General features: G+C 40.2%; 4 protein-coding genes across 7 annotated transcripts in view; 1 reads left to right on the top strand and 3 right to left on the bottom strand.

The window, feature by feature from the left end:
* Rc3h2 (ring finger and CCCH-type domains 2) overlaps nucleotides 1–3,538 on the bottom strand; it is a 63,870-nt gene extending 60,332 nt beyond the window's left edge. Inside the window, exon 1 of the mRNA XM_036183973.1 lies at nucleotides 3,478–3,538. The gene's annotated coding sequence lies outside the window, so the exon portion shown is untranslated. The remainder of the gene's footprint in view (nucleotides 1–3,477) is intronic.
* Nucleotides 415–3,543, bottom strand: Zbtb6 (zinc finger and BTB domain containing 6). 3 transcript variants are annotated; one of them, XM_036183982.1, is made up of 3 exons: nucleotides 3,478–3,543; nucleotides 3,165–3,271; nucleotides 415–2,300 (listed from the first exon to the last, which is right to left on the bottom strand). In XM_036183982.1, the coding sequence occupies exons 2-3, from the start codon at nucleotides 3,237–3,239 to the stop codon at nucleotides 1,020–1,022; spliced, it is 1,356 nt and encodes a 451-aa protein (XP_036039875.1). In that variant the 5' UTR covers nucleotides 3,240–3,271; nucleotides 3,478–3,543; the 3' UTR covers nucleotides 415–1,019. The 3 variants fall into 3 exon arrangements, with proteins under 3 accessions (XP_036039875.1, XP_036039877.1, XP_036039876.1); XM_036183984.1 differs by lacking the exon at nucleotides 3,165–3,271 and having other exon boundaries at nucleotides 3,478–3,533; XM_036183983.1 differs by lacking the exon at nucleotides 3,478–3,543 and having other exon boundaries at nucleotides 3,038–3,229.
* Nucleotides 3,544–3,589: 46 nt separating this feature from the next.
* On the bottom strand, nucleotides 3,590–17,783 carry Zbtb26 (zinc finger and BTB domain containing 26). Of its 2 annotated transcripts, none has more exons than XR_004944715.1 (2): nucleotides 17,581–17,640; nucleotides 3,590–3,652 (listed from the first exon to the last, which is right to left on the bottom strand). XR_004944715.1 is itself a non-coding variant. In XM_036183981.1 (2 exons), exons 1-2 carry the CDS (start codon nucleotides 17,601–17,603, stop codon nucleotides 8,031–8,033), a joined length of 1,359 nt encoding a protein of 452 aa, XP_036039874.1. In that variant the 5' UTR covers nucleotides 17,604–17,783; the 3' UTR covers nucleotides 4,724–8,030. The 2 variants fall into 2 exon arrangements, 1 of the variants encoding a protein (XP_036039874.1); XM_036183981.1 differs by lacking the exon at nucleotides 3,590–3,652 and adding an exon at nucleotides 4,724–9,366 and having other exon boundaries at nucleotides 17,581–17,783.
* Rabgap1 (RAB GTPase activating protein 1) overlaps nucleotides 17,771–23,646 on the top strand; it is a 124,193-nt gene continuing 118,317 nt past the window's right edge. Inside the window, exon 1 of the mRNA XM_036183979.1 lies at nucleotides 17,771–17,987. The gene's annotated coding sequence lies outside the window, so the exon portion shown is untranslated. The remainder of the gene's footprint in view (nucleotides 17,988–23,646) is intronic.

The following is a 23,646-nucleotide window of genomic DNA, read 5'->3' as shown; positions in this document are numbered from 1 at the left end:
ATCCCAGTTTTATATCGCCCCAGATTTGAACAAACTATAGTGAAGAACTATTGCTAGAATTTAGAGTTGGAAGAGGAGATGATAAGAAGATCAGAATCAGGGCCTTCCAGAAGGAGCTGGAGCTATTCTGTGTCCCAGCTGCAGAAAAATATTCTATGTGTTAAATCCATAGAAAAATAACTCCTCAGAGAAAGGTCAATTTTAGTGCATGTTAAACAAAACAAACAAAACAAAAAACCCTAAGTAAACAGTAGAACTTGTCTTTACTTAAACTGGAATATTTAACAAAAGTAACTTGCAGCTGGGCATAGTCGTACGTGCCCTTAATCCTAGCACTTGGGAGGCAGAGGCAGGAGGATCTCTGTGAATTTGAGGCCAGCCTGGTCTACAAAGCAAGTTCCAGGCCAGGTAGGGCTACACAGAGAAACCCTGTCTCGAAAGACCAAAAAGAAAAGAAATTAAACTTTCTAATCTAAGCCACAGAGTTCTTAATCCAACTATATTATATGTAATCAGGAATAGGGTCTATTACATATTGGGTATTTTAATAATGCAATTCTAAGGACAATCTGCTGGTCCCATGTGAATCTGAATATAACTTGGTGTTCTAGCTACAATCCAAGTACACTGGTTAAACATTAAAAAGAAAACTGTTAGTCCTACATGTTGTCAAAATTAATAGTAATGGACAACATTATACTTTCAAGTCATTCTAACTCATTAAATTTACTATATAGATTCAACATTAAATCACTTATCTAAAAACTACAAGTCAGAATCTGTAATTACTGCTGAACAGAAGGCTAATAACTAATGTTTGAGACAACATAGAATCCCAAAAACTTAATTACTTCATTCACAACTTCTTAACTATTAGAAATTCAGAATGAATAACACGTAGGAAGAACAAAAATGAAAGCTAAAGATTGGCGGGGAGGCACACTACCAACACTGCATCTTTAAAAAGAGACATGCCTAACCGAGTGATTCTATGCTTTCGTCACAAGTTCCTGGTTTGATTACAGTAAATTCTGCCTTTTAAGATCAGGCCTAGATAGTTTTTCACCACTGCTTCTGCCATGAACAGAGGTTAAGTGCTTTTTGAGAGCAGATTTGTGTTTGAAGTCCATATCACAACAATGGCATTTATATGGCCGGTCCCCACTGTGTATGTTCAAGTGGTCCTGAAGTGTGCTTTTAGCAGTAAAGGTCTTCAAGCACACGGTACACTGAAAGGGCCGTATACCCATGTGTCCTCGAATATGCCGGTTGAGATTTTTCTTCTGTGTAAATGTTTTCCCACACTGCAAGCACAAGAACAGTTTATGCATCTTAAGGTGACGGAGATAGTTTTCTACATGAAGAAAGCCCCTTGGGCACCTGGGGCACTGGTGCCTCAATGAAAAACTGTCATCGAGATTCTGGATCTCATTTACTGTGCCATGACTTCCATCAGTATTTTCACAAAATAACCCTTGATTTTGATTTCCAGGAACTTCTGCCACTCTGCTCTCAACTGTAGAATTGATCAGTGAATGCTGTGTTTCCGGGAAATACATGCTTGCTTTGGATGAGGTGCAAGGCTGTGGAAACTGCCCATTCTCTACATCATCAGTACTGATGGACTCTACGTGAAGGATACAAATTTCATTCTCTTTAAAACCACTGTCTACTGTAGAGAGCTCTGGTGACTTCATTCCCCTTCGCTCTGATGTCAACCTCTCCACAGCAGACTGTAATGTATTACTTTCCTCTTCTTTAACATGGAAATCTAGGTTTACAGGACTATCTTCTGAAATTTCAATTATCTCACAGTCTTTATCAGAATTTTCTTCTTCATTCTTAACATCTGTATCCGAAGATTGACACAAGTCAGTGTGTTGGTTGTTTTTCATAGAAAGATCAATTTCCAGATACTTGGACAAAGCTTCTGTGCATTTTTCAACAATGTGAACCATCTGGAGGTAGCTGGCAGCAGTCAGGTATTTCAAAAGCTCTTTCCTTTTCACTTCAAGTGCTCCAGTATAGCAGGACAGCAACAACTTTCTGCCAACTTCTGCACTCTGCAGAATGGTGATCCTGACGTGTTTTGACTGTGTGAGTAGAAACTGATCTCTCATGAAAGTGGAGCAAGCAGCTAAAATCACCTTGTGCCCCTGGAACTCAGTATCATTAATGTAAATCGATACATCACAAAATAAATTCTGCTGTCTCAAGAGATTCATTTTCTGTAAGACCACATCTCCTTGCTGTTCAAACTGGAAGTGTAGAACATCAGACTCTGCAGCCATGGTCACAATCTATGCAAAACAGAGCACAACCATTGATACAGGACAGGCAATGCTTTCCCACATTATTATGGAAAGAGCTCCCCACTTCCCAACGTGTATAGGGAAAAATGAAGACCTAAACTCTACTTTGAGTGCTAGAAGTGAATCTGTCCCCAAATCACCATCTATACACAAATCCAGAAAGTCACAATGCATTTCTGTATCATCTCATGGTACATAATCTTTAAATACCAGTAATGGGTACAGTGATACTAAAAAGTACACTTAACATCTTAAATTAGAAAATGTAATCTTTATTTATTATTTATTTATTTATTTTGGTTTTTCGAGACAGGGTTTCTCTGTAGCTTTGGAGGCTGTCCTGAAACTCGCTTTGTAGACTAGGCTGGCCTTGAACTCACAGAGATCCACCTGCCTCTGCCTCCCGAGTGCTGGGATTACAGGCGTGCGCCACCACCGCCCGGCCAGAAAATCTAATCTTTAAATTGCCTATTGCCCACCACTATTAAAAGTTCCTGGTCCTGCCTTGACCATTGTAATGACTTTCAACAGGTCTCCTGACAAAGCACTCTTTAAATATTCTGAACTACCATCCCGAATTCCCGCCGGAATTAACATTATTTAAAAAGGAGGAGAAAGAAAAAAGAAAACACTTCTGCTTTAAACCCATCGTTCCCCCCACTTCCTGGACAGCCTTTCATTCTTATAGAGAATGCAATCTACTTCAGGATTTCGCTGTACCCCACCTTTTACAGAACGATCTTGGTTCGTTTTTAATATATTCATCACTGTACAGATAAAACCATGCGAACATCCCATCTGTCGATCTATTACATTCACGCTTCCTGCTCCATTTCCCAATTCGTGCTTTACCTCCGTTGAACCCAAACCAGAGATTAACGTGACTCCTTGTCTCCCAGAGTCTTTTGCTCCAGATTCTGTGTTCATCAGTGATCACAGGGACCCACACACAGCAGGAGCTGAAAGAAACCCAAGACGAAGGAACGGCCAACTCCCTCCAGCACCGCACACGGTTCCCAAGCCCAGCCTCCAGGTCAAGGCCTGGCCGGGCAGGCGGGGACAGTGCCAGGCTGGGGCTGAGGCCCAGGCCGCGCCCGGATGCACTCCAGAGCAGCGTCGTCCTCTAGCCTCACCCCCCAAGGATGTCTCCTTCACTTTCACTTACCGACTCGCAAAACTGGCTTGGAGGCTTCCGCGGCAACGGCGGCCCGGGCCGGAAGATGGACCTTACCCCGGGAGGAAACGCTTCCGGTGTCAAGCAGATTTATTCTACAGGAAGACTGTCTGGACGCCCCGGAAGGACATCCTGAGCTGCTTTTCCTTCCTCACTTTGTCCGCTCCTGGAATGACAGAAAAACGTCAGAATACCGGCGTGCAGGGTCTTTTCTGACCGTTCCCGCTCCGCTGTAAAGATAGTTATAGCCAGTGAAGAGCGTTCAAGACCGAAACCGCAGACGGACTGAGGGGCGGGGCCGAAGGAAAGGAACTCGCTGTGCTGTATTGGGGATGGCCCCAACCCCTGGGCGCACGGCTTCACCAGTGTCTCCGCCCGCCCCCTCCTTACCCTGCTTTAGACAGCCTGCCTCTGACAGTGCTACTACTTTGCCCAGCAGATTTTCCCTTTTTTTGGGTGATGGGAATTGAACATTGGGCCTTTCTAACGCAGAACACTGCTTTGCCACTTACCCTTCAAAAACGGTTTATACCGATTACAAATGATCTCTAATTGCTCAATAAGTTGGGATCCAGTTGGAAATTATTTATCTTCAAAACTGAACCTACATCGAAATATATGCCACTTCAAGGGAGACATATTAATCAGGGCAATATGTACCTATCTTTCCACTCACAGAATTTAGTATTCAGAAAGCTATTTGCAGAGTGAAGATTTTTTTGTTCGCCTGTTTCCAGGATCAGAGCCCAGGCTTCTGGAATGCTAGGCAAACACTCTACCAGTGAGTCACATACACCAGCCCTGAAACTGGGATTCTGTATTCTCAGCAGCTTCATAAAGAAATAACTGTCTCTACTAATATCTAGTTTCTGGTTAACCCATACTTTCTTCAAAAGGCAATCTCAAATTTTCCCCCTAGTGCTAAGGATCAGACCCAGGGTTTTTGCATACTGGGAAAACGCTATTAATAAATTGCATTTTCAGCCCCTCAACAATCCTTAAGATGTGTTTTAAAGAATAAAAACATTCCCGATCAGTGGTGGTGCATGCCTTTAATCCCAGCACTTGGGAGGCAGAGACAGGGAGTCAGTCCCAGGACAGCTGGGACTGTTACACAGAGAAACTCTTGTCTTGAAAAACAAAGACAACAACAACAAAAAAGAATTGAAACATTCTTGAATTTAACTCCAAGCAACTAAGGAGGGAAGACAGTAAGAAAATAAGTCAATGACACCAGTTTAATTGTCACACTTTTATTAAGGAAACTTCCCCATTTTGAGTAAAGAGGTAGTTCAAAGTATGTCTAACATACAACAGATTTAGAACAGCCATTCATGAGCTGAAATAAAATGTTCTAAGTAGTTTGTTTAGGACAGTATTTTAGAAATGGTGACACCAGCCACCTTTCACACACTTGATTTACCTCACAGCCACTTCAGTTTGGAGCTTTTTTAATATTAAATAAATAAATAACAGTAATTTTAAAAAAACCAAACTACAGTAAAGAGAGTCCTCTTCCTTTTGAAGTTTTCCTAGAAATCCATACAACACAAAAAATTGAACCTGGCATGGTGGCACACGCCTTTAATCCCATCACTGGGGAGGCTGAGGCAGAAAGGGTGCATAGTAAGAACCTGCCTCAAATAAAAAAGACCCAAATAATGAGTAACTAAGGTTTACACTCGACTCCATAGAACCATGACTAGTGTTAAAAACCTCTTCCACTATAAAATAACTTGACCTCTTTGCAATAAAAATCTGACAAATGTGTAAACAAAGAACCCAAGTCCCACCAAACTTAAATGTCTCACAGAAATAAGACCTTTCCAGCCAAGAAATGGAAGAGACCATAAATTAGGCAAGTGGTTTGCACTTGCAACAGTGAGAAGTAAAAATTTTAGTAAAGAAAAACCCTAAGAAAGCTGTCATTAAGTCAGTGGTTCTCAACATTCCTAATGCTGCGACCCTTTAATATAGTTCCTCATAATGTAAATATCTGTGTTTTCTGATGGTCTTGGGTGATCCCTATGACAGGGTCATTCAAGCTCCTCTGCCCCCAAAGGAACTACTGCTTTAAATGAACAAAGACAACAAGGCAGTCATTCTTGGTTATGAAATAAATTGGAGATCTTATCTCACTAAAATCACTTGACACAGTAAGTCCTATAACAACAGGGATTATATCAATCTTACCTCCCTATCTTCAGAATCTAACATAGTGCCTGGAAATACCAGTTGCTTATTAATGTTTCTTGAGGCTGTGGGAGTAGCTCAGTTGTAGAGAACATGGTTAGCATGCTTGAGGCCTTGGGTTCAAACTCCCCAGCATTTAAAAAAAGAAGAAAAGGCTTCTGAATGACTGAAATAAATCAAGACACAGCCTCCAACAAGGGAGAAGAGTATTATTTGAACCCATGCTGTTTTTAGTCCTTAAGCTACTAACAGTAACCGGAATAACAACATGTGGAGCCCCGTGATTTTGAAATGTTCCTATTGAATAAAAAGTTTCTGAGAAAATATTCAAAACACTGGATGACATGGCAAAGTCCCATTGTTGCACAGAACTGGTGCTCTTTGGATAACTCACTAAAATTCAGAATGCTAGAAAGCATTATTAGACCATACAATGAGTGATATTGGGCATAAACTACCTACAAGTCTTATTAGTTAACTGTATACTTATTTAAATATTTAGAAGAAATTATGCCTCAAATCTGAGCCATGTATATATATCAAATTATAACATCTATATATAAATTAGGTTTAGTTTTTGGATTATCTGTGCATGTACTCTCATAGCTCAAAAATAAAAACAAAAGTCTAGTGGGAATAAAGTTTCTTGGACAAAATCAGTTACACATTTGGATCTATCTCACATTATTCTAACTTTTCCTTCCCTTCATACCCAAACCAATCACTCACTTAGAAACAATTCATCTAGCTAAAAACAGTTAGCAGGCTAGGGCTGTACCTTAGTGGTAGGTTCAGTGCTTGCCTAGCACATGTGAGACCCGGGGCTTGACTTCCAGCACCAACACAGTAAAATTACATTTATTTAGGTCTTAGTCCAGGCTGGCCTCTAACTTACAGAAACCCACCTGCTTCAACTTCATAAATTCTGAGATTACAGGCACAAGCCACCAAAGTAAACAAAGTTTAAATAAATAATTATCATAAGTCCTTCTGTGACATTTTGTTGGCAAATGTCAGGCTGATTTCAAAAGCCAAAAGGGATCAGTGAAACAAAACTGGAAACTTTGTTAATGTATTATTCACCATCTTTTAAAGCCAAGGTATAGCAGAAAAGATGTATTTTGTCCAATGGTGGCCAGGTTTCCCATTTGAATGTTCCTACTTAAATGACAGAGATAGTGTAAACAATCTTTCAAGAGTTTCTAAGTTCTCTAGCAATCCTATACTTTACTATAACCCCTGGGTCAGAAAAAAGCTCAAAATTATATCTGAAATGTACTTTAGAATAAAGAATTGTTTTTTCCATTCTTGAAGATCAACTATGAAAGGTGGCAAAGTGGACAGTGTATCATTGTATCTCTAAGATTACCTAAATGCAAAAATTCTGGTTATTCTTCTGTATCCCACTTAATTTTTTTTTTCATCTGTTGAGAAAAGGGAAACCAGGAGACACTGTAAACTACACAAAAGCCATGGCCAAACTCACCTTTCTTATGTAATAAACTCTGAGATGAAGTTCAGATTCCAATATAGTCCATTCCTACAGAGACCATTCATTATTCTTTAGCTCACTTAAATATGCCCAAAGTATTTCCAATTATAAACAGGGTACATACATACATAAGCAGCTAGTCTCTTGTTGGAACATAATAAGGTTTAGGGAACCTTCCATGTGCCCACTGTTGTTTTATTATACTTCTATTATTTGCTGATTTTCCTTCCCATAGTGGTCCCTATTTGTCTGCAGATGTTGCTGAAAGGATTGTATTCTGGGTTATAATAATTCAATGGGCTGTGTTAGTGTTTAAAGAACAAACCAATATACATCTTCATAGCAGCTCCAAAAAAAGTACAAATGGTAGGAAGCAGAACCACTCATCAGTCTTAGATGAATCACAGTAGACAAACAGAGGCTCTATCACATATTTAGGTCAAAAGCAGTGTAACCTCATATCACAGACTCATTTTCCCCCAAAGAAGAAAATGAACTTTTCTAAGCACAGCATCGATTAGTGGGAAGTAGGTGATGCTATTTGTTAGTACCTTCAGAATATGCTTGGTAAAAAGATTAAAATAGTGTCAGTCTAAGACACGTATTGACACTAGGTAGACAAATGGAATTATTCCTTAGGAAAGGAAAACAGACATCACAGGATAAAATAACTCAAAAAAGAACCTGGAGAGAGCTAAAAGAAAGCAAAGCCACTACAAGTGGGAGCTGCCTGGTCTATTGGTGCTCACCCACAACCACTTGCTTGGAGGCTTTGAAGAAGCTATCCAAACCACTCCTAAAGAGACTTAGCACTATTGCCACACTCTGAGTCGATTCTAGCTGTGAGCACTGGCCCTCCTCAGTTTACACATGTACTCTCACTTCTTAAGCTGAGGACAGCTTGGGTCAGTTTACCTGCATCCAGGACCTGTGTTGCATCAGGTTGTGGCTGACAACCTTTAGAGTCTGTGACTGTTGTACATGCAAAAGAATCAAAATCCACTGTGAGGTCTTGTACATTCCTCTCATTGGCATTATCAAAGCTGTTTTTGCCATGCAGCTGTTTAAGGTGTTTCCTCAAAACTGGCTTATGTGCAAAAACCATGTCACAATAGTTACATTTATGGGGCTTATCTCCACTGTGAAGGTTAAGATGGTCCTGTAAGGAACACTTCTGAGAAAAGGTTTTCCCACAGATTTTACACTGGAAAGGTTTAATTCCGGCATGTACACGCATGTGTCGATGAAGATTGCCTTTCTGAGTGAAAGTCTTGCCGCAGAGTAGACACATAAAGAGTTTGTGCATTTTTAAATGGTTGGCGTAGTTCTCCAGGTGACGGAACACCCTGGTACACTTTGGGCATTGGTGATGCCACTGTAAGCTTTTGTCTACACCTCGAATATTAGGCCCAAAGACATCTTTTGAGGTCATGATGATGTCATCATTGTCTGTGTAAGAGAGGGCGTAATTGTGGAGATGGCTCTGGTCTAGTTCACTTACTCTGTTTTCCACAGTTGAGTTTATCAGGGAGTGCTGGGGCTCTGATGAATGTAAAGCAGTGGGTTCTGAAGAAATGTACTGGTTCTGATCTTTTTTACTTCTAACCTCTGATACATCCCCAATAGATTCTACCTTAACAATCTGAATATCACTGTCCTCCATATCCATACTGTCTTCAGATGGATGAATACAAGGTAAGTCCTGTTTTGGAGAGCCTCTGGCATCTCCCTGCTGTTCTTTCGACTGGGGAGAAGCACTCTGTGGTTCACATCCCTCTTTACTATCCATTGGTTGTTTGGGCTTTATAAACTTCCACAGCGCCTGTGTGCACCGCTCTACAATGTGGCTCATCTGAAGAAAACTCGCAGCAGTCAAGTAATTTACCAGCTCCATCTCAGGGAATTCCAGCACACCACTATAACAGGATAAGAGCAATTGTCTCCCCACTTCAGAACTCTGTAATATGGAGATTTTCACCTCTCGGGAATCATTCAGTAAAAACTGGTCTCTTAAGAAGGGGGAGCCTGCAGCAAAAACAATTTTATGCCCCTGCACCTCAACATCATCTATGAGAACTGTAACATCACAAAATTTATTCTCTTCTCTTAATTTGTTCATTTTTTGTAACATTGAATCTCCATAATTTTCAAACTTGAAGTGAAGGAGATCTGATCTTTCAGACATTTTGGCAGACCTAAAGAACAGAAATGTAAAAAAGGTGGAATTTAAGAAAATTTAAACAATTTATAAAACTGGATTTACCTTTCAAAACCAAATGTGTTGTCATGTCTGTTTGTATGTATCCAAAAAGCTATAATATGGCCAGCTTTCAAAGGCCATTAAAACTTATTCTTTACCAATATCAGGTGCCAACTGTACCCAAAGAGAAGACATATAGAAATGTAAATAACTGGGTTTCACTCAACTTTTTAAGACACTTAACAATGCTCGAGTTAGTCTAAGAAGTTTACTTTTCACTTCTCAAATGAGAATTCTATTTTGTCAAAAGAAAACACCACAGGCCAAGTACTAATGAAGACATTCTATTCTTTTGCATGAGTGATCTACCTGCTTTTTCCCAAAACAAAATGCTCTTTTCTTTTGGTCCTGCTTTTATTATTGTTGTGCCTGTATGTGTATCTGTGTGCCACAAATGTGCCTGATCCCCACATAGGCCAGAAGAGAGCGTCAGATTCCCTGGAACTGGAGTAATAGATGGTTGTGAGCTGTCATGTGGATACTGGAAATCGAACTGGAGTCCTCTGGAAAAGCAGCAAGTGCTCATAACCACTAAGCTATCTCCCCAACCCCTTTCTTTCTATTTTAGAGACTACAGGGGCACTGTTTGCTGGGAACCGCCCCCCTCCTTTTTTTCCATTTAAACTGGTATGAATTTATTCATATAACTATTTCTGTGATAAAAGTCACAGACTTGGCCTGACGGTGGTGGCGCATGCCTTTAATCCCAGCACTTGGGAGGCAGAGCCAGGCGGATCTCTGTGAATTCGAGGCCAGCCTGGGCTACCAAGTGAGCTCCAGGAAAGGCGCACAGCTACACAGAGAAACCCTGTCTCGAAAAACCAAACAAAAAAAAAGTCACAGACTTAAAGAGATGGTGTTTGGTTATTGATAAAGGCACAATTCTTTATCCTGTGCACTATGGATAAATCTAGACTCTTTTGTAAGGAACATTTCTTAAAATGGAGAACAAAACACTATCAGATGAACCAATCAGTGGGGGGTATGAGCAGGAGCAAGTACAGATTCAATACTTACTAGATTGTGCTCTCCTTCTTACCCCTATGTGCACATCATGTCTCATGTGGACTAAATGTGTTCCTTGAATTCCAACTCCTCTTCTCTAAACTCAACATACTCAGCACATTTCAAAATTGCTAGGTTGTATCTAACCCATCTAAATCTCTTCAGTAACTCCCCAATGTCTTTTGGATAAAGGTTAGCCTTTTTTTTACAAGTCAATTAACTAAAAATTGGTATAACATGGTCAACCACAGAGAAGGTTTCTTTGCCAAAACTCTCTGCATAGGGTTAAGAATATCTATAGCTCAGTAGTAGATAATCTGCCTAGCCATTGTGTGAGGCTGGGTTCAATCCACAACACTGTTAAAAATATGCAAATGAAACTAATTCTGCGTATTGTTCTGTTTATATAATAAATCTTTTCTGAGAAACCTCTCCTGTTCTGATTGCATTCTTTCCAGGTTTTCTCATGACTTGGCTTCTCATGTGTCTTTCTAAAAGGGAAGGATGAATTAGCCACACCAACACTATAATTCCAGTCTATTAATCACTAAAAGTAACTGGTATTCTCTTTTAAGAAACCAGTCTTCTATCAGGTCAATAGGTAAGGCAATTCTGTCTTGGAGAAACAGTTCTATAATCTCAGTGTGTTAGGAAATCCAGCTTTAATTTTGTGTATTCAACAGTTCCTTGCTTCATGGGCAAGTCAGACAGCCAGCTTTTCCTGGATACATCAAGATATATATATAGATATATAGATATATATACGTATATAATATATATATAGATATATATAGATATATATATCTATATATATATATATAAAGAGAGAGAGAGAGAGGGAGAGAGAGAGAGAGAGAGAGAGAGAGGGAGAGGGAGAGAGAGAGAGAGAGAAGATCTTTCTATGTAGTCCCAGCTGTCCTGGAACTCTTTTTGTAGACCAGGCTGGCCTAGAACTCACAGATAATCCACCTGCCTCTGCCTCTGCTGGGATTAAAGGTGTGTGCCCTATAAACCAGGCATCACATCTAAATTCAGAAGCCCAAAATTCATAATCTTAATTTTTCAGAAAGTGTCAGCTCCTGATGGCAGAGTCCAGGTGTTACTCCCCAGTGCTTGGTTCATAACGTATCTACTTGCTCTAAGCTTGCCACACAAGTTGCACTAATCTAGAACACTGCACGTTAGCCAGGCTAGTCTCCATTTCCTGAGAGGCACTTGTCCAACCACCCAGGGCAAAGAGTTGTCTCTAGGGCCCTCAGCACAATACTTCTATATAACACTCAAAATGCTTCATCAAATAATTCCTTCCTGTCCCAACTGAAAACTCCCTGGCATTAGGCAGCAGCACATGCACCTTATTCCATGGGACTGAAGCTGGGAACAGTCTACTTTACTTCAGTTCTTACTGTGGCCACCCTGCTTCCCCGATTGGTGACCAAACTCTGTTCAAACTCATGCACACACACACACAGGAAGGGCTCAGTATGCAGCAGTTAAACCTACAGGATTAGTCTCACAATAAAAAGAATTTTGTTAAGTAGACCAGATTAATATCTATGGAGGCCACATATTACTTAAGTGAGGCTACAAGGGCCTAGAAAGGAATGAAAATGGTAATTTAAAAAACAAACAAACAAACAAAAAACCAGGGCCTGATAGCACACATGGTACTCAGAAGCTGAGGTAGGTAGATTTCAAGAGCCAGGCTAGCCTGAGCTACATGGTGAGATTATATCTCAAAAAAATTCTAAATCTCAGAATTTAGCTGAGTATCACAGAAAGAGGTAACATTTAGAAGGGTATGGCAAATGTATGTTAATAAGCACAAACTGTGTTTAAGGTTTTCTCCTGTATAGCATTCTGAATGTGGGGATAATAAATGATTGTAATAAAGATTTGGAATTGCACTGGGACAAGAGGAATGCAGAGAAGCAAATGTGTTAGAGAAATCAATGAGTTTCAAACAAAGAAAAAATCTAGAAAACACAGCAAATTTTTTCAGCATTTAGAAGCAGCCAAACTATATTATCACTGGTCAGTTTCAGTGGCAGTAGCTTAAAAATATTCACTCTGTAATTTGAACAGTAATGTCCCAATTTAACCAGAAGTTATAAAAATGATTGTAGTTTCAAGTGGCCAAACAAAAGTGGCATTCTCTTTTTAGAGTTGAGCTGGTCTTAAATTCACTAAAGCTCAGCTGTATTTTCCTAGTCATAGTAAAAAATGAACATTAATTGTTTCCAGCTAGAGTATGGCAGTATTAAGAATGTTTTAAGTTAAATGTCTTTGGGGAAACTTGTTCCTTGTTTCTCTACAGAAGAGCCAGAGTTCAGTTTCATTTACATCCAACTCATGAGCTCTCAAAACTTATCAACAGGGTGGGGCTGTGGTAGTGCATGTCAGCCTGGTCTACAGAGCGAGATCCAGGACAAGCACCAAAGCTACACAGAGAAACCCTGTCTCAAAAACAAAACAAAAACAAAAAACCCACAAAAAACAAACAAACAAAACCTTATCAACAGGAACAGCCAAACAAGTGTCTCAAAAAAATCCCTGCTTTGATCTTCTTGCTGCAGTCCAAGAAAGTTAGGGAAGTCTATTGTTTACTTTAGGAAATTTTTCTTAATATCAGCCAGCCCAATTATCCCTTTAATAATCTATTCCCAGGTCATACACTTTTGACATTAGTTATTTCCTGACAAGGATCAATTGTTTATTACACTTTACATAGCTCATTAAACAAAACACAGCATTATAGTGACTCCTTGATATCTGCTGTGAAATTATTATTGACCTATAATAGAGATGATTTTCTTTTAAAGATGTATTTATTATGTATTCAGTGTTCTGCTTGCCTGCCAGAAGAGGGCGTCAGATCTCATTACAGATGGTTATGAGCTACCATATGGTTGCTGGGAATTGAACTCAGGACCTCTGCAAGAATAGCCAGTGCTCTTAACCACTGAGCCATCTCTCCAGACCATAGAGATGATTTTCAATGCCATAGTATCCTCTTTTGAGGACCTGGAGAACTCTTTAAATCATGTAGAACCAAATTTGCAATACCTTTTTTTAATAGAAAAAAATCTTTTAAATAATTAATTGCTCAGTAGTAGAATGTGTACTTAGTATATAAGAATTCTAGGTTTAATCCCAGCACCAAATACATATGCAAATAGGTAATATAAATGTATGTGCACACACAACCAAACAAGTAATATAAAATTGTAATAATTAGCAGAAGTGGGGGTTGGGGGATGGCACACACCTTTAATCCCAGCCTTCAGGAGGCAGAGGCAGATGAAGCTTTGTCCAGAGGCACCCTGGACTACAAAGTGAGTTCCAGGACAGACAAGGTTATGCAAAGAAATCCTGTCTCTGGGGATTGATGATCACCTAACAGGATTAATGGATTAATTCCTTTCACAAAATGATACCTAATGTCTTCTAAATTCATGCCACATTCCAAATATACTTTACCTAAATTAATTCATTTAGTCCTGAAAGTTTTTACTGGTATGTTATTATTATCCCCAATTTGACTACAAGAAAATGAAGTTGAGAGAACATAAATAATATGCTGAAATTAATAGAAACAGAATTGCTAATTGTTAGAGCTGAAACTTGTGCTCAAGCTATGAATCAATACATGAAACAAATGGGCAAGGCACAGCTTAGCTTAAGAATGTATCTGAACTGTGTTCAGATTTTCCTTCTCATTTTTGGAATCACTATGGAGCACTACATTATGATCTGTAGATTTTTGTATTTTTGTTATACTTTAATAAAAGATTTACATCTAAAAGCAAAAAGCGCAAATTAAAACCAAATTTAAGTACACAAGACTATAATGACAAGTCATTTATGTACTGATTAACACTACTAACACACACACATTCTTAACTGTATCTTAAGCCTTTGTTCTCCTCCTACTGATCTCAAGGGGTTTTTGTTGTTGTTTGTTTTCTTTTGGGACTTATTTTATTTTTGTTAATATGTGTGTCTGTCTGTATGAGTATGTGAATGCACATGCAGGTGCCAGTGGAGGCCAAAGGACAATATTGGATCCCCTAGAGCTAGAGTTACAGGTAGTTGTAAGCCAGAGGATGTGAGTGCTGGGAACCACACTGTGGTACTCAGCATAAGGAGCAAGTGCTCTTATCCCCTAGCCTCCTCAGCCTTGGACTTAGTTTCATTTTTTTTTTTTAACCATTACTTTGCTAGTCTGTTTCTGAAGTATTACTAAATTGTGCAAGGGTAAATGCATTCCTAAAAGCTGTTTTGTTTGTTGCTGTGCTTTGTCAAGATTTAATTCCACAGGAAAGCCTGTCTTCTCAGTTGTATTCCTTCCCTATGGTAAGAATTCCTGTTCCTATCCTGTTACTAAACCTAACCAAGTTTAATCTCCACTTAATTATACTTGAAAATACCTGCTCTAAGTATTTAACATTTAAAAATGATGATGCTTATGCTCTTACACTATTCAAAGTTCAGCAATTTGAAAATAAAATATATAGGGAATGACTTAGTGAACAGCCTTTTACAATGCCATCACTTCAACAGATCAAGACAGAAATGATGAGACTGTGACTACAGGGAGAACATTTAAAAATAATCTAAGCAAACAGCCCCCAAACCAATGATCTTGTCAGCAAGGTAGAGAAAAAGTATCAAAAGAACTCTAAATATTTTGTCTCAAGTGATTGGTTATTTTTGAGTGTCATTCCGTAATCTAGAGACTACTAAAGGGATAATCCTAAGGCTGGTCATTAAAATATGCAGAGAGCCTCTGTGGCACCAGGGTAAAATCTAGAGAAAAAAACCTCAGTGTAAATCGTTAAGTAAGTTGTAAATGAAACACTACATTGGAGAATAATAAATCTACTTAAGTGAGCATCGAGAGTGGAAGAGGACCCTAGAACAAGACAGAGAACTCACATATACACTATAGCATAAGCTCATCGCTTACCTCTTTCAACCTTGCTATCCTGTAGGTCTCTCTTCTTAATCAATAAGCCTATCTTTCCTTCCAATGTTCCCACTCCTGGACTCCCATGTGGTCACCACACAGCACAGTAAGTAAAGCATGGACTCTGGAATCCACTATCCAAGGTGGAAACTCTGCTCAGCCATTTACCAGCTGTGTAGCTGAGGGTAAATTACTTTATCCAGTCTGTCTCAGCTTTCTTGTCAACCAATAATAAATTACTCAATGAGACTGCTAAGGGGAATTAAATAAGCCATCATTAAAGACTTAATTATTTTATATCATGAATGTTCTGCCTGCACAACTTATATGGTGTTTGTGGAGTCAGAAGTCAGAAGAAGGCATCGGATTCCCTGGAACTGGACTTATGGATGGTTGTGAGGCATGTCAGTCCTGAGAATTGAACCACTGAACCATCTCTCCAGCCCATTAGTTCATTTTCTAAAGAGCTTAGAATGGTGTCTGTTTATGTGCTCTTTAAACATGTGCTGAGTAAATAAACAAATAAGGTCTGTCAATTTTCTTTGTGAAATCTTCACGTTTTCCCATTTAACTTCAAACCAATTGAGGCCTCGGATATTTTATACTGCATTACCTCATCTACTATAATTGCTTTTTACCAGGTCACTGTTGGCCTGTTAATTTAAAAAGATGCTTTCTTTTTTCTTTCCCATCCCCTAGTAGTTGAGCATGACCCAGTGGACTCTCTTCAAAATTCTCTCTTGATATACCCAGGTCACCATAGTTGTGTCCACCCTGTATTCTTGGGCTTTCTTTTCTGTGGGCTCTAATTTGCTTTTCTGCTTTATTAGTGTAACCATCATCCTTCAAATCACCCTTTTTCAGTGCTCCCTCCTTGATGCCAACTCTTCTCATGGTGTCTGCCCACATGCTAAAATTCAAACGTTTTACTTGTAGCCACATGTTTAGGCTATCTCACATTCCCAACTCTTAAGCTGGACAGCTCTATGTGGCTATCCCTTTAGACATGAATTCAACATAAACAAAGACTGAGTTTGTATTTCCGCTAGACTTATGGTTTTATTTCTGATTATGGCACTACTATTCTTCAAACATCAGGTGCTTAAGACAGGCTTTTTTTCTCCTTCAATGTATAATTATCTTCAGGACATTAGCACTTTTCTTTCTTGTAACAATACCATAACTCTATTTTAGATTTTATTGCATCTCACCTAGATGACCTCAATATTTTTTCAAAATAATCTCCAATATTAGTGTCTAGATTTTAGTTAAGAGAGCTCAGATTCAGCTAGTTTCTACTCTACTGGCTTTCCTGAAAACAAAACGACTTTCTGCAGTACAAATCTGACCATATCAGTTTCTTGCTCAGAGAGCTTTAAAAAGATAACTCATCCCCTTTAGGATTAATTAAACCTTCCACTATATGGTCTTCACTTTACTTATCGGCTTCAAATTCCATTTCATGCACACAACCTTCCCCAACCCTATTCCTTCTTCTTCAGACACACAGTCTGTTACTTCTCAGTAGCACTACAACTTTTCCTTTTGCCAGAAAGTTATTTCCACGAAGTAGAATTAAAGAGGCCACTCTCTTTCTACAGGCTTCCCAGCAACTGTCCCTAGAGGAGATGATGTAAGTAACAGACTGCATACCCTGACCCCGATTCGAGCATCAATTTGTTAATATATCGTTTCCAAACTTGACCATGAACACTAGATATGTGATGAACCTCTAGCGCCAGTAATACAAAAGATGCTGTAGCCGGCGGCTGAGCAGGGGTAAAACCCATCAAAACCTGGCACTTACAGTAGTCTCGCGGTCGCCACTTAAAGCCTTGCTTTGGCTAGCTCCCGCGGTTCAGTTTTCTGCTGGCCCCAACTCCAGCACTTTTTACAAAATGCCAGAGTCTGGCGTCCTGGCCAGCCATAGGGCCCTAGGTAGAGGGTCCCAGGAGGCGGTCCCTGGGGCATCCTGAGACTCCCCACTGCAGATTCGGAAAGGGGAAGAGGGTGGGATGCAGCATGGGTCCAACGGCTTAAGTCCCCCGGGGCCTAGACCAGCAGCACCTCGGCTCCCATCCCAGGGTAGGTCGCGGGCGATCCAGATCCCCACGGGGGCTCCATTTCTAGAGACCCCGCACCCCAGCCCGGCTTTCAGGTCGCCTCCGAACTTACAGACCCGGGGGGAAGGCCGCCATCTAGATCTGGCACCGCCAGGAGCTCCGGCCCCTCGGGGCTCCGGGAAGGGGGAGGGGCAGGCAATCGGAGCCAAAGGGGGACCCAACGGAACCGGAAGGGCAGCCCTGGCCGGACAAAGACAACTTCCAGGTCCCATGGTCATCTCCGCCAATCGGAATGCTCGGAGGACGACGGGCCCCCGAGAGGGACTTTCCTCGTTGTAGACGGGGCACAGGCCAAGGCTGGGGCGTCAGGCCGTAGAGCGTCTGCTCGGTGTGCTCCACAGCCTCGGTTCTTCCGTGGGAGGCGGGCCCCAGCTCTGTTCTCGGAGGCTGCCGTCTCGTAGGGCTCTCGCTGTCCGCTGCCTGCATGGGCCTGAACAGCCTGTCTGCGCGCAAGCCGTGGTAAGTCCCTCCCGCCCAGGGATGTGGACTCGGCGCATGGGATCCCGGAACGCAGAAAGCTGTTGGTTCCCCTCCCTTGTGGGTATTGGTGTTTCTCAGGGAATCTTTCTTATGTATTCCTAGGTCGATCTCTTGCCTTCCATAGCTTCGGTTACCCTGGAGGTTCACAAATCTCTGGTCAGCCTGAATACCTCTCTTGAGCTCCAGAGCCAACCACTTAATTTCCTGTTGATTTTCTAGTGTTTAGTGTGCCGTTTGGAATCAAGTTCGTGCCCAGACCTACCCAGCTTTACTTCTTGGTTGGTGAAAGGAATCATCCACGTATTCTTCCCGATGAGAAAATTTGAGTATCTTTCTGAATCCCCTTTGCATTGCCAATCCCCTTGTTTGCTGCGTTATCTCCATTTATTTACCCTTTTGGGGGCGTTGTTATGTAAAACATACAGACTAATGATCATTTTAATCATTTGCCAACCTAAAGTTAAGTGGCTTTGTACAATGTTGTGTAAACCACTACTAGTTATTCCCGCTTTACCTCCCTTTATTCTTTTGTGGCTATCCACGTTCGGTAACATCTGTTAAAAACCTTTCGCCCATTGAGTGGACTTGATGAAAATCAATTAGTTTATGAGAGGTTTTTTGCCGGGCTGTCTTCGGTGATCTATATATTCATATGCTAATACCATACTGCTTTGCAGGTAAATTTTTGCAATTATTGAGTGTGTCCTCCATCTTTATTCAAGACTGTTTTGGTTATTTCAAGATATTTGGCACTTCATTTGAATTTGGTGCCAGGAATTGAACCTAGGGCTTTCTTTGCGCTTCATAAATACTATATTACTGAGCTACGTCTCCAACCCTACTTTCGTATTGATTTGAGGATTGACTTTACCATTTCCTGGAAAAGGGCTTTTGGAAATAGGGTTTTATGGAATCTGTAGGTCGCTTTGGATAGTGTTACGATTTTTGATGTCTTCCCGTCCATAGACACAAGACGCCTCTTTCTTTGGGTCTGAATTACTTTCAGCAGTGCTTTTTAGTTTTTACATTCTTGGTTCATTCACACTTTGTTGTTGTTTGAGACATTTCTGTGCAGCCTGGCTGTCCTAGAACTCACTCTGTAGACCAGGCCGGCCTCAAACTGCCTCCCAAGTGCTGGGATCAAAGGTATGCGCCACCACCACCCGGCTTCATTCAAATATTTTTATTGGAGTTGCATCTTTAATTTTCTTTTCATATTGCTTAGTGCTAGTGTCCAAAAAATAATTTAAAAAAACACTGATTTTTTTTAATGTGTTGGTATAATCCTGGCAATTCGTTTATTAATTCTGATAGTTCTCTTTTGCCTCTTGATTTTCTACGATAAGTTGGTGTAGTCTATGAACTGCTCATTCCAAACTGAGGAATGCTACCATGAACAAATACTGTCTCTGCATCAGTTGTGATGATCATATGCCCCATTCCTTTGTTGTATCGATGTATTCCATTGATTGATTTTGTTGAACCACTTTGCATCCATGGGGTAGGCTGAATCCTACTTGGCCATGGTGAAATTCTTTCAAAATGCTTTTGGGTTTAATATGTTTTTATTTTGTTGATTATTTTTATATATAGTTTTCAGTGATATTGATCCACTTTTATACTTATATAGAATGTAGTTGTCTGATTTTGGTGTCAGTAATGCTGGCTGCTTAGAATATATTAGGAAGCATTCGTTCCTCAATTTTTTGCAAAAGTTTTGTTAAAAAAAAAAAAACTTGTTAATTCTTTCTTTAAACATTTAATAGAGCTGGGCAGTGCTGGCAAATGCCTTTAATCCCAGAACTTGAGAGGTAGAGGCAGGCAAATCTCTGTGAGTTCAAGGCCAGCCTGGTCTACAGAATGAGTTCCAGGACAGCCAGAGCTGTTATACAAAGAAACCCTATCTCCAAAACAAAACAAAAAACATTTACTAGAATTCATTGATAAGACTATATGATGAGAGATTTTCCTTGTTGGGAAACTTTTTTGGTTTTTGTTTTGTTTATTTTATGTGTATTGGTGTTTTGCCTGTGTGACAGTGTTGGAGCCCCTGGAACTAAAGTTACAGACAGTTGTGAGCTGCCATGTGGGTGTTGGGAATTGAACCTGTGTCCTCTGGAAGAGTAGTCAGTGCTCTTAACCGCTGAACCCCAGGAAATTTTGATTGTATAGAGGTACTGAGGTTTGCTCTTGAACCAGCTTAGGTCGTTTATTTATTTCAAGGGATTTGTCCTTTTGTTTTTTGCTCTCTAATTTTTGACATATAGTTATTACAATTGTCTCATTAAAAAAAACTCTATAATATTGGTAGTAATATATCCCTAGTTTCTTTCTTTTTTTTTTTTTTGTTTGTTTGTTTGTTTTTTTGTTTGTTTGAGACAGGGTTTCTCTGTGTAGCTTTGGAGTTTGTCCTGGATCTCACTCTGTACACCAGGCTGGCCTAGAACTCACAGAGATCCACTTGCCTCTGCCTCCCGAGTGCTGGATTAAAGACATGCACCACCATCACCACCACCACCACCACCACTACACAGCTCATTTCTTATTATAGTTACTTGTATATTGTCTCTTTTCTAACTAATCTGGCTGTCAATTTTGTTGTTCTTTTTTCAGAATTTTTGTTGATTTTTCTCTTGCTTTTTTCAACTATTTTTATTTTTTGTTTAATCTTTTTTTAAAATTTTTGTGTTAGCTTTGCTTCTTCTCTATATCGTCCTGGCTGTCCTAGAACTCTCTGTGTAAACCAGGCTGGCCTCAAACCCACAGAGATCCACCTCTACCTCCCAAGTGCTAGGATTAAAGACCATGCTTAGCTTGCTTTGCATTTTATGTCCTTTTTGTAGATCTTTGAAGTGTAAGGTCTAAGTTTTTGATCTGAGTGTTTTGTTATTGTTGGTTTGTTTCTTTTGTTGTGTTTTTGAATTTTGAAATGGGGTCTAGACTGGCACTGATCTCACTGTTTAGCCAGAGACTGGCCCTGAATTTGTTATCCTTCTGCTCTGCCTTTCAAGTACTGGGATTACAAGCATGCACTGTCTACTCTACTGCACCCACCTCTGAGGTCTCTTTTTGAATGTAAATTTAGAATTAACTTTCCCTCTGATGATTGTCATGTATGTATGTTTATGTCGAAGTATTTTATAATTCCCTTTGGCTTCCTACTCTCACCTTTCCTCTTGTTGATTTCTAACTCCATCCTGTTATGTTGAGGGAAGGTCAGTAGTTGGTTGTTTTCTTATTCTTTTGGCTCTTTGGGGGCTGCCACCCAGCACACACACACACACACACACACACACACACACACACACACACACACACACACACGACATACACATGGGCGTGTGCTTACTCTTATGAATGCCTGGCCTTAGCTTAGCTTGTTTCTTGCCAACTTTCCTTAACTTAAATTATCCCATTAGCTTTCGCCTCTGGGCTTTTTCCTTTTCTTACTTCTGTAGTCTTTTTTTTTTTTTTTTCTATTTTCTATTTTTAATTATTAAGAATTTTTCTATTCATTTTACATACCAACCACAGACTTCTGTAATCTTACTTTCACCCTTACTCCATGGCTGGCTGTGTGGCTGCCCATCTTTTTTCCTCACTCCTTCATCCCTTTTTGCTCCTCTTTCCTTTAATGTTCTTCTCCTTCTATATATTCTCTCTGCCTGCCAGCCTCGCCTGTCCTTCTCCTTCCTTGCTATTGTTTGTTCACCTCTTTATTAGACCATCAGGTGTTTTAGACAGGCACAGAACACAGCTTCAGAGTTAAACAAATACAACATAAAAGAATGCAACACATCTTTGCATCATTAAAGCAAATGTTCCATAGCATAAACAAATGTAACACATCTTAAAATAATATTCCATATCAAAGATATGGGCTTGTTTTGTGATCTAACATGTTGTCTCTCCTGATGACTTTTGGATATAGGCTTGAAAAGAATGTGTATTTTGTGGTTAGTGTACAGAATGGTCCATAATATGTGTTAACTCTAGTTGGTTTTTGTAATGTTCAGTCTCCCACTTTACTTTTCTTTCCTATAGCTATTCTACCCACTATTGAACTTAAACTATTACAGTTTTTTGCTCTCAATTCTTTTGTTTTGTTTGGTTTTGGTTTTTTTGAGACAGGATTTCTCTCTGTGGTTTTTTTGGTGCCTGTCCTGAATCTCCCATTGTAGACCAGGCTGACCTTGAACTCACAGAGCTCCGCCTGGCTGTTACCTCTGGAGTGCTGAGATTAAAGGTGTGCGCCACCACCTCCTGGTTTTTGTTTTGTTTTGTTTTGTTTTGAGACAGGGTTTCTCTGTGTGGCCTTGGCTGTCCTGGAACTCATTCTGTAGACCAGGCTGGCCTCAAACAGAGATTCGCATGCTTCTGCTAGGATTAAAGGCAAGTGCCACCACCACCTACCAGAAAGACTTACCTTGACTCATGGTTTCACAGTTTTCAGTGCATCGTGGTCACAAAGATGTAACAGAGCAGAGCAGCCAGCCAATGGATGCTTGAGCTCTTTATTCTGTGGATGAGTTTCTAAACAGTTTTATTAAATAAGTAACATAGAGCCACATACAGAGGTAATAGCCAAAGAGATCAGACCGAATAGCCAGGACTAGCCTTAGCTCACAACCACTCAGTTTCCACAGAAAGAGCTTCTTATCTAAACTGAGCTTTTATTGCCTTCCTGTTCTGCCTTCTCATTGGCTCTAAGCCCATCCACATGACCTTCTCGTCACTGCCTGTCTATACAGATCTCCAGGTCTCTATGGTTGGTACTGGGATTAAAGGTGTGTGTCACCACGCTTGGCTCTGTTCCCCAGTGTGGTCTTGAACTCACAGAGATCCTGCCTGCTAAGTGATAGGATTAAGGGCCTGTGCTGCTGCTGCCTGACTTCTTTGTTTACTTAGAATGCCTTGCTATTTCCTCTGATCTCCAGGCAAACTTTATTTATTAAAGCACAAATAAAATGTCACCACAAATATTATTTTAAGGTGTGTTGTTGCACGAATCCTAATGGTCTTATTATAAAAACCTGGAGCCAGATATTGGCGTAAATGCTGAAAGATCAGAGAGTCAAAGGAATAAGCCACAGCTACTTCTTACCTCACCACCTCCACAAATCATGATTGAATGCCCCTGAGTCCTCAGCCAAAAGGGCCTACCTAATTCCTGTCTCCTCCCACCCTATATTCCTTTCTCTGTCCAGCCATATCACTTCCTGTCTCAACCTTCCTAGTGCTGGAATTAAAGATGTATGATCCCGGGGTTGGGGATTTAGCTCAGTCGTAGGGCATTTGTCTAGTGAGCGAAAGATGCAGGGATCCTGGGTTCAGTCCTCAGTTCCAAAAATAAAAAAGATGTATGATCCCAAGTGCTGGAATTAAAGGTGTGTGCCACTACTGCCTGGCTATTTCCTTTTTTAGATTGGATTAATCTCGTGTAGCCCAGTATATATATAGATTTATAGAGATCCAGATGGATCTCTCCCAAATGCTAGGATTAAAGGTTTGTGACCTCTATGGCTGCTTCTGACCTCTGATCTTCAGGCAAGCTTTATTTCTTAGATACAAATACATTACCACAGTGCGTTACTTTTGTTGATGTTGCATTTGTTTAGCTCTGTGAAGCTGTGTACTG

This window comes from Onychomys torridus, chromosome 4 (genome assembly GCF_903995425.1).
Source record: "Onychomys torridus chromosome 4, mOncTor1.1, whole genome shotgun sequence".
NCBI lineage: Eukaryota > Metazoa > Chordata > Mammalia > Rodentia > Cricetidae > Onychomys > Onychomys torridus.
Note: the sequence above shows the minus strand (reverse complement) of the source record. Positions and strands in the feature narration are given on the sequence as shown.

Coding starts and splice junctions, on each gene's coding strand:
- Zbtb6 (XM_036183982.1), bottom strand. CDS start 3,239: ATGAACACAGAATCTGGAGCAAAAGACTCTGGGAGACAAGGAGTCACG. Junction 2,301..3,164: donor CTGGTTTGGGTTCAACGGAG/GTAAAGCACGAA, acceptor TGTTTTGCATAG/ATTGTGACCATGGCTGCAGA.
- Zbtb26 (XM_036183981.1), bottom strand. CDS start 17,603: ATGGCGGCCTTCCCCCCGGGTCT. Junction 9,367..17,580: donor GCGGCCTTCCCCCCGGGTCT/GTAAGTTCGGAG, acceptor TCTGTTCTTTAG/GTCTGCCAAAATGTCTGAAA.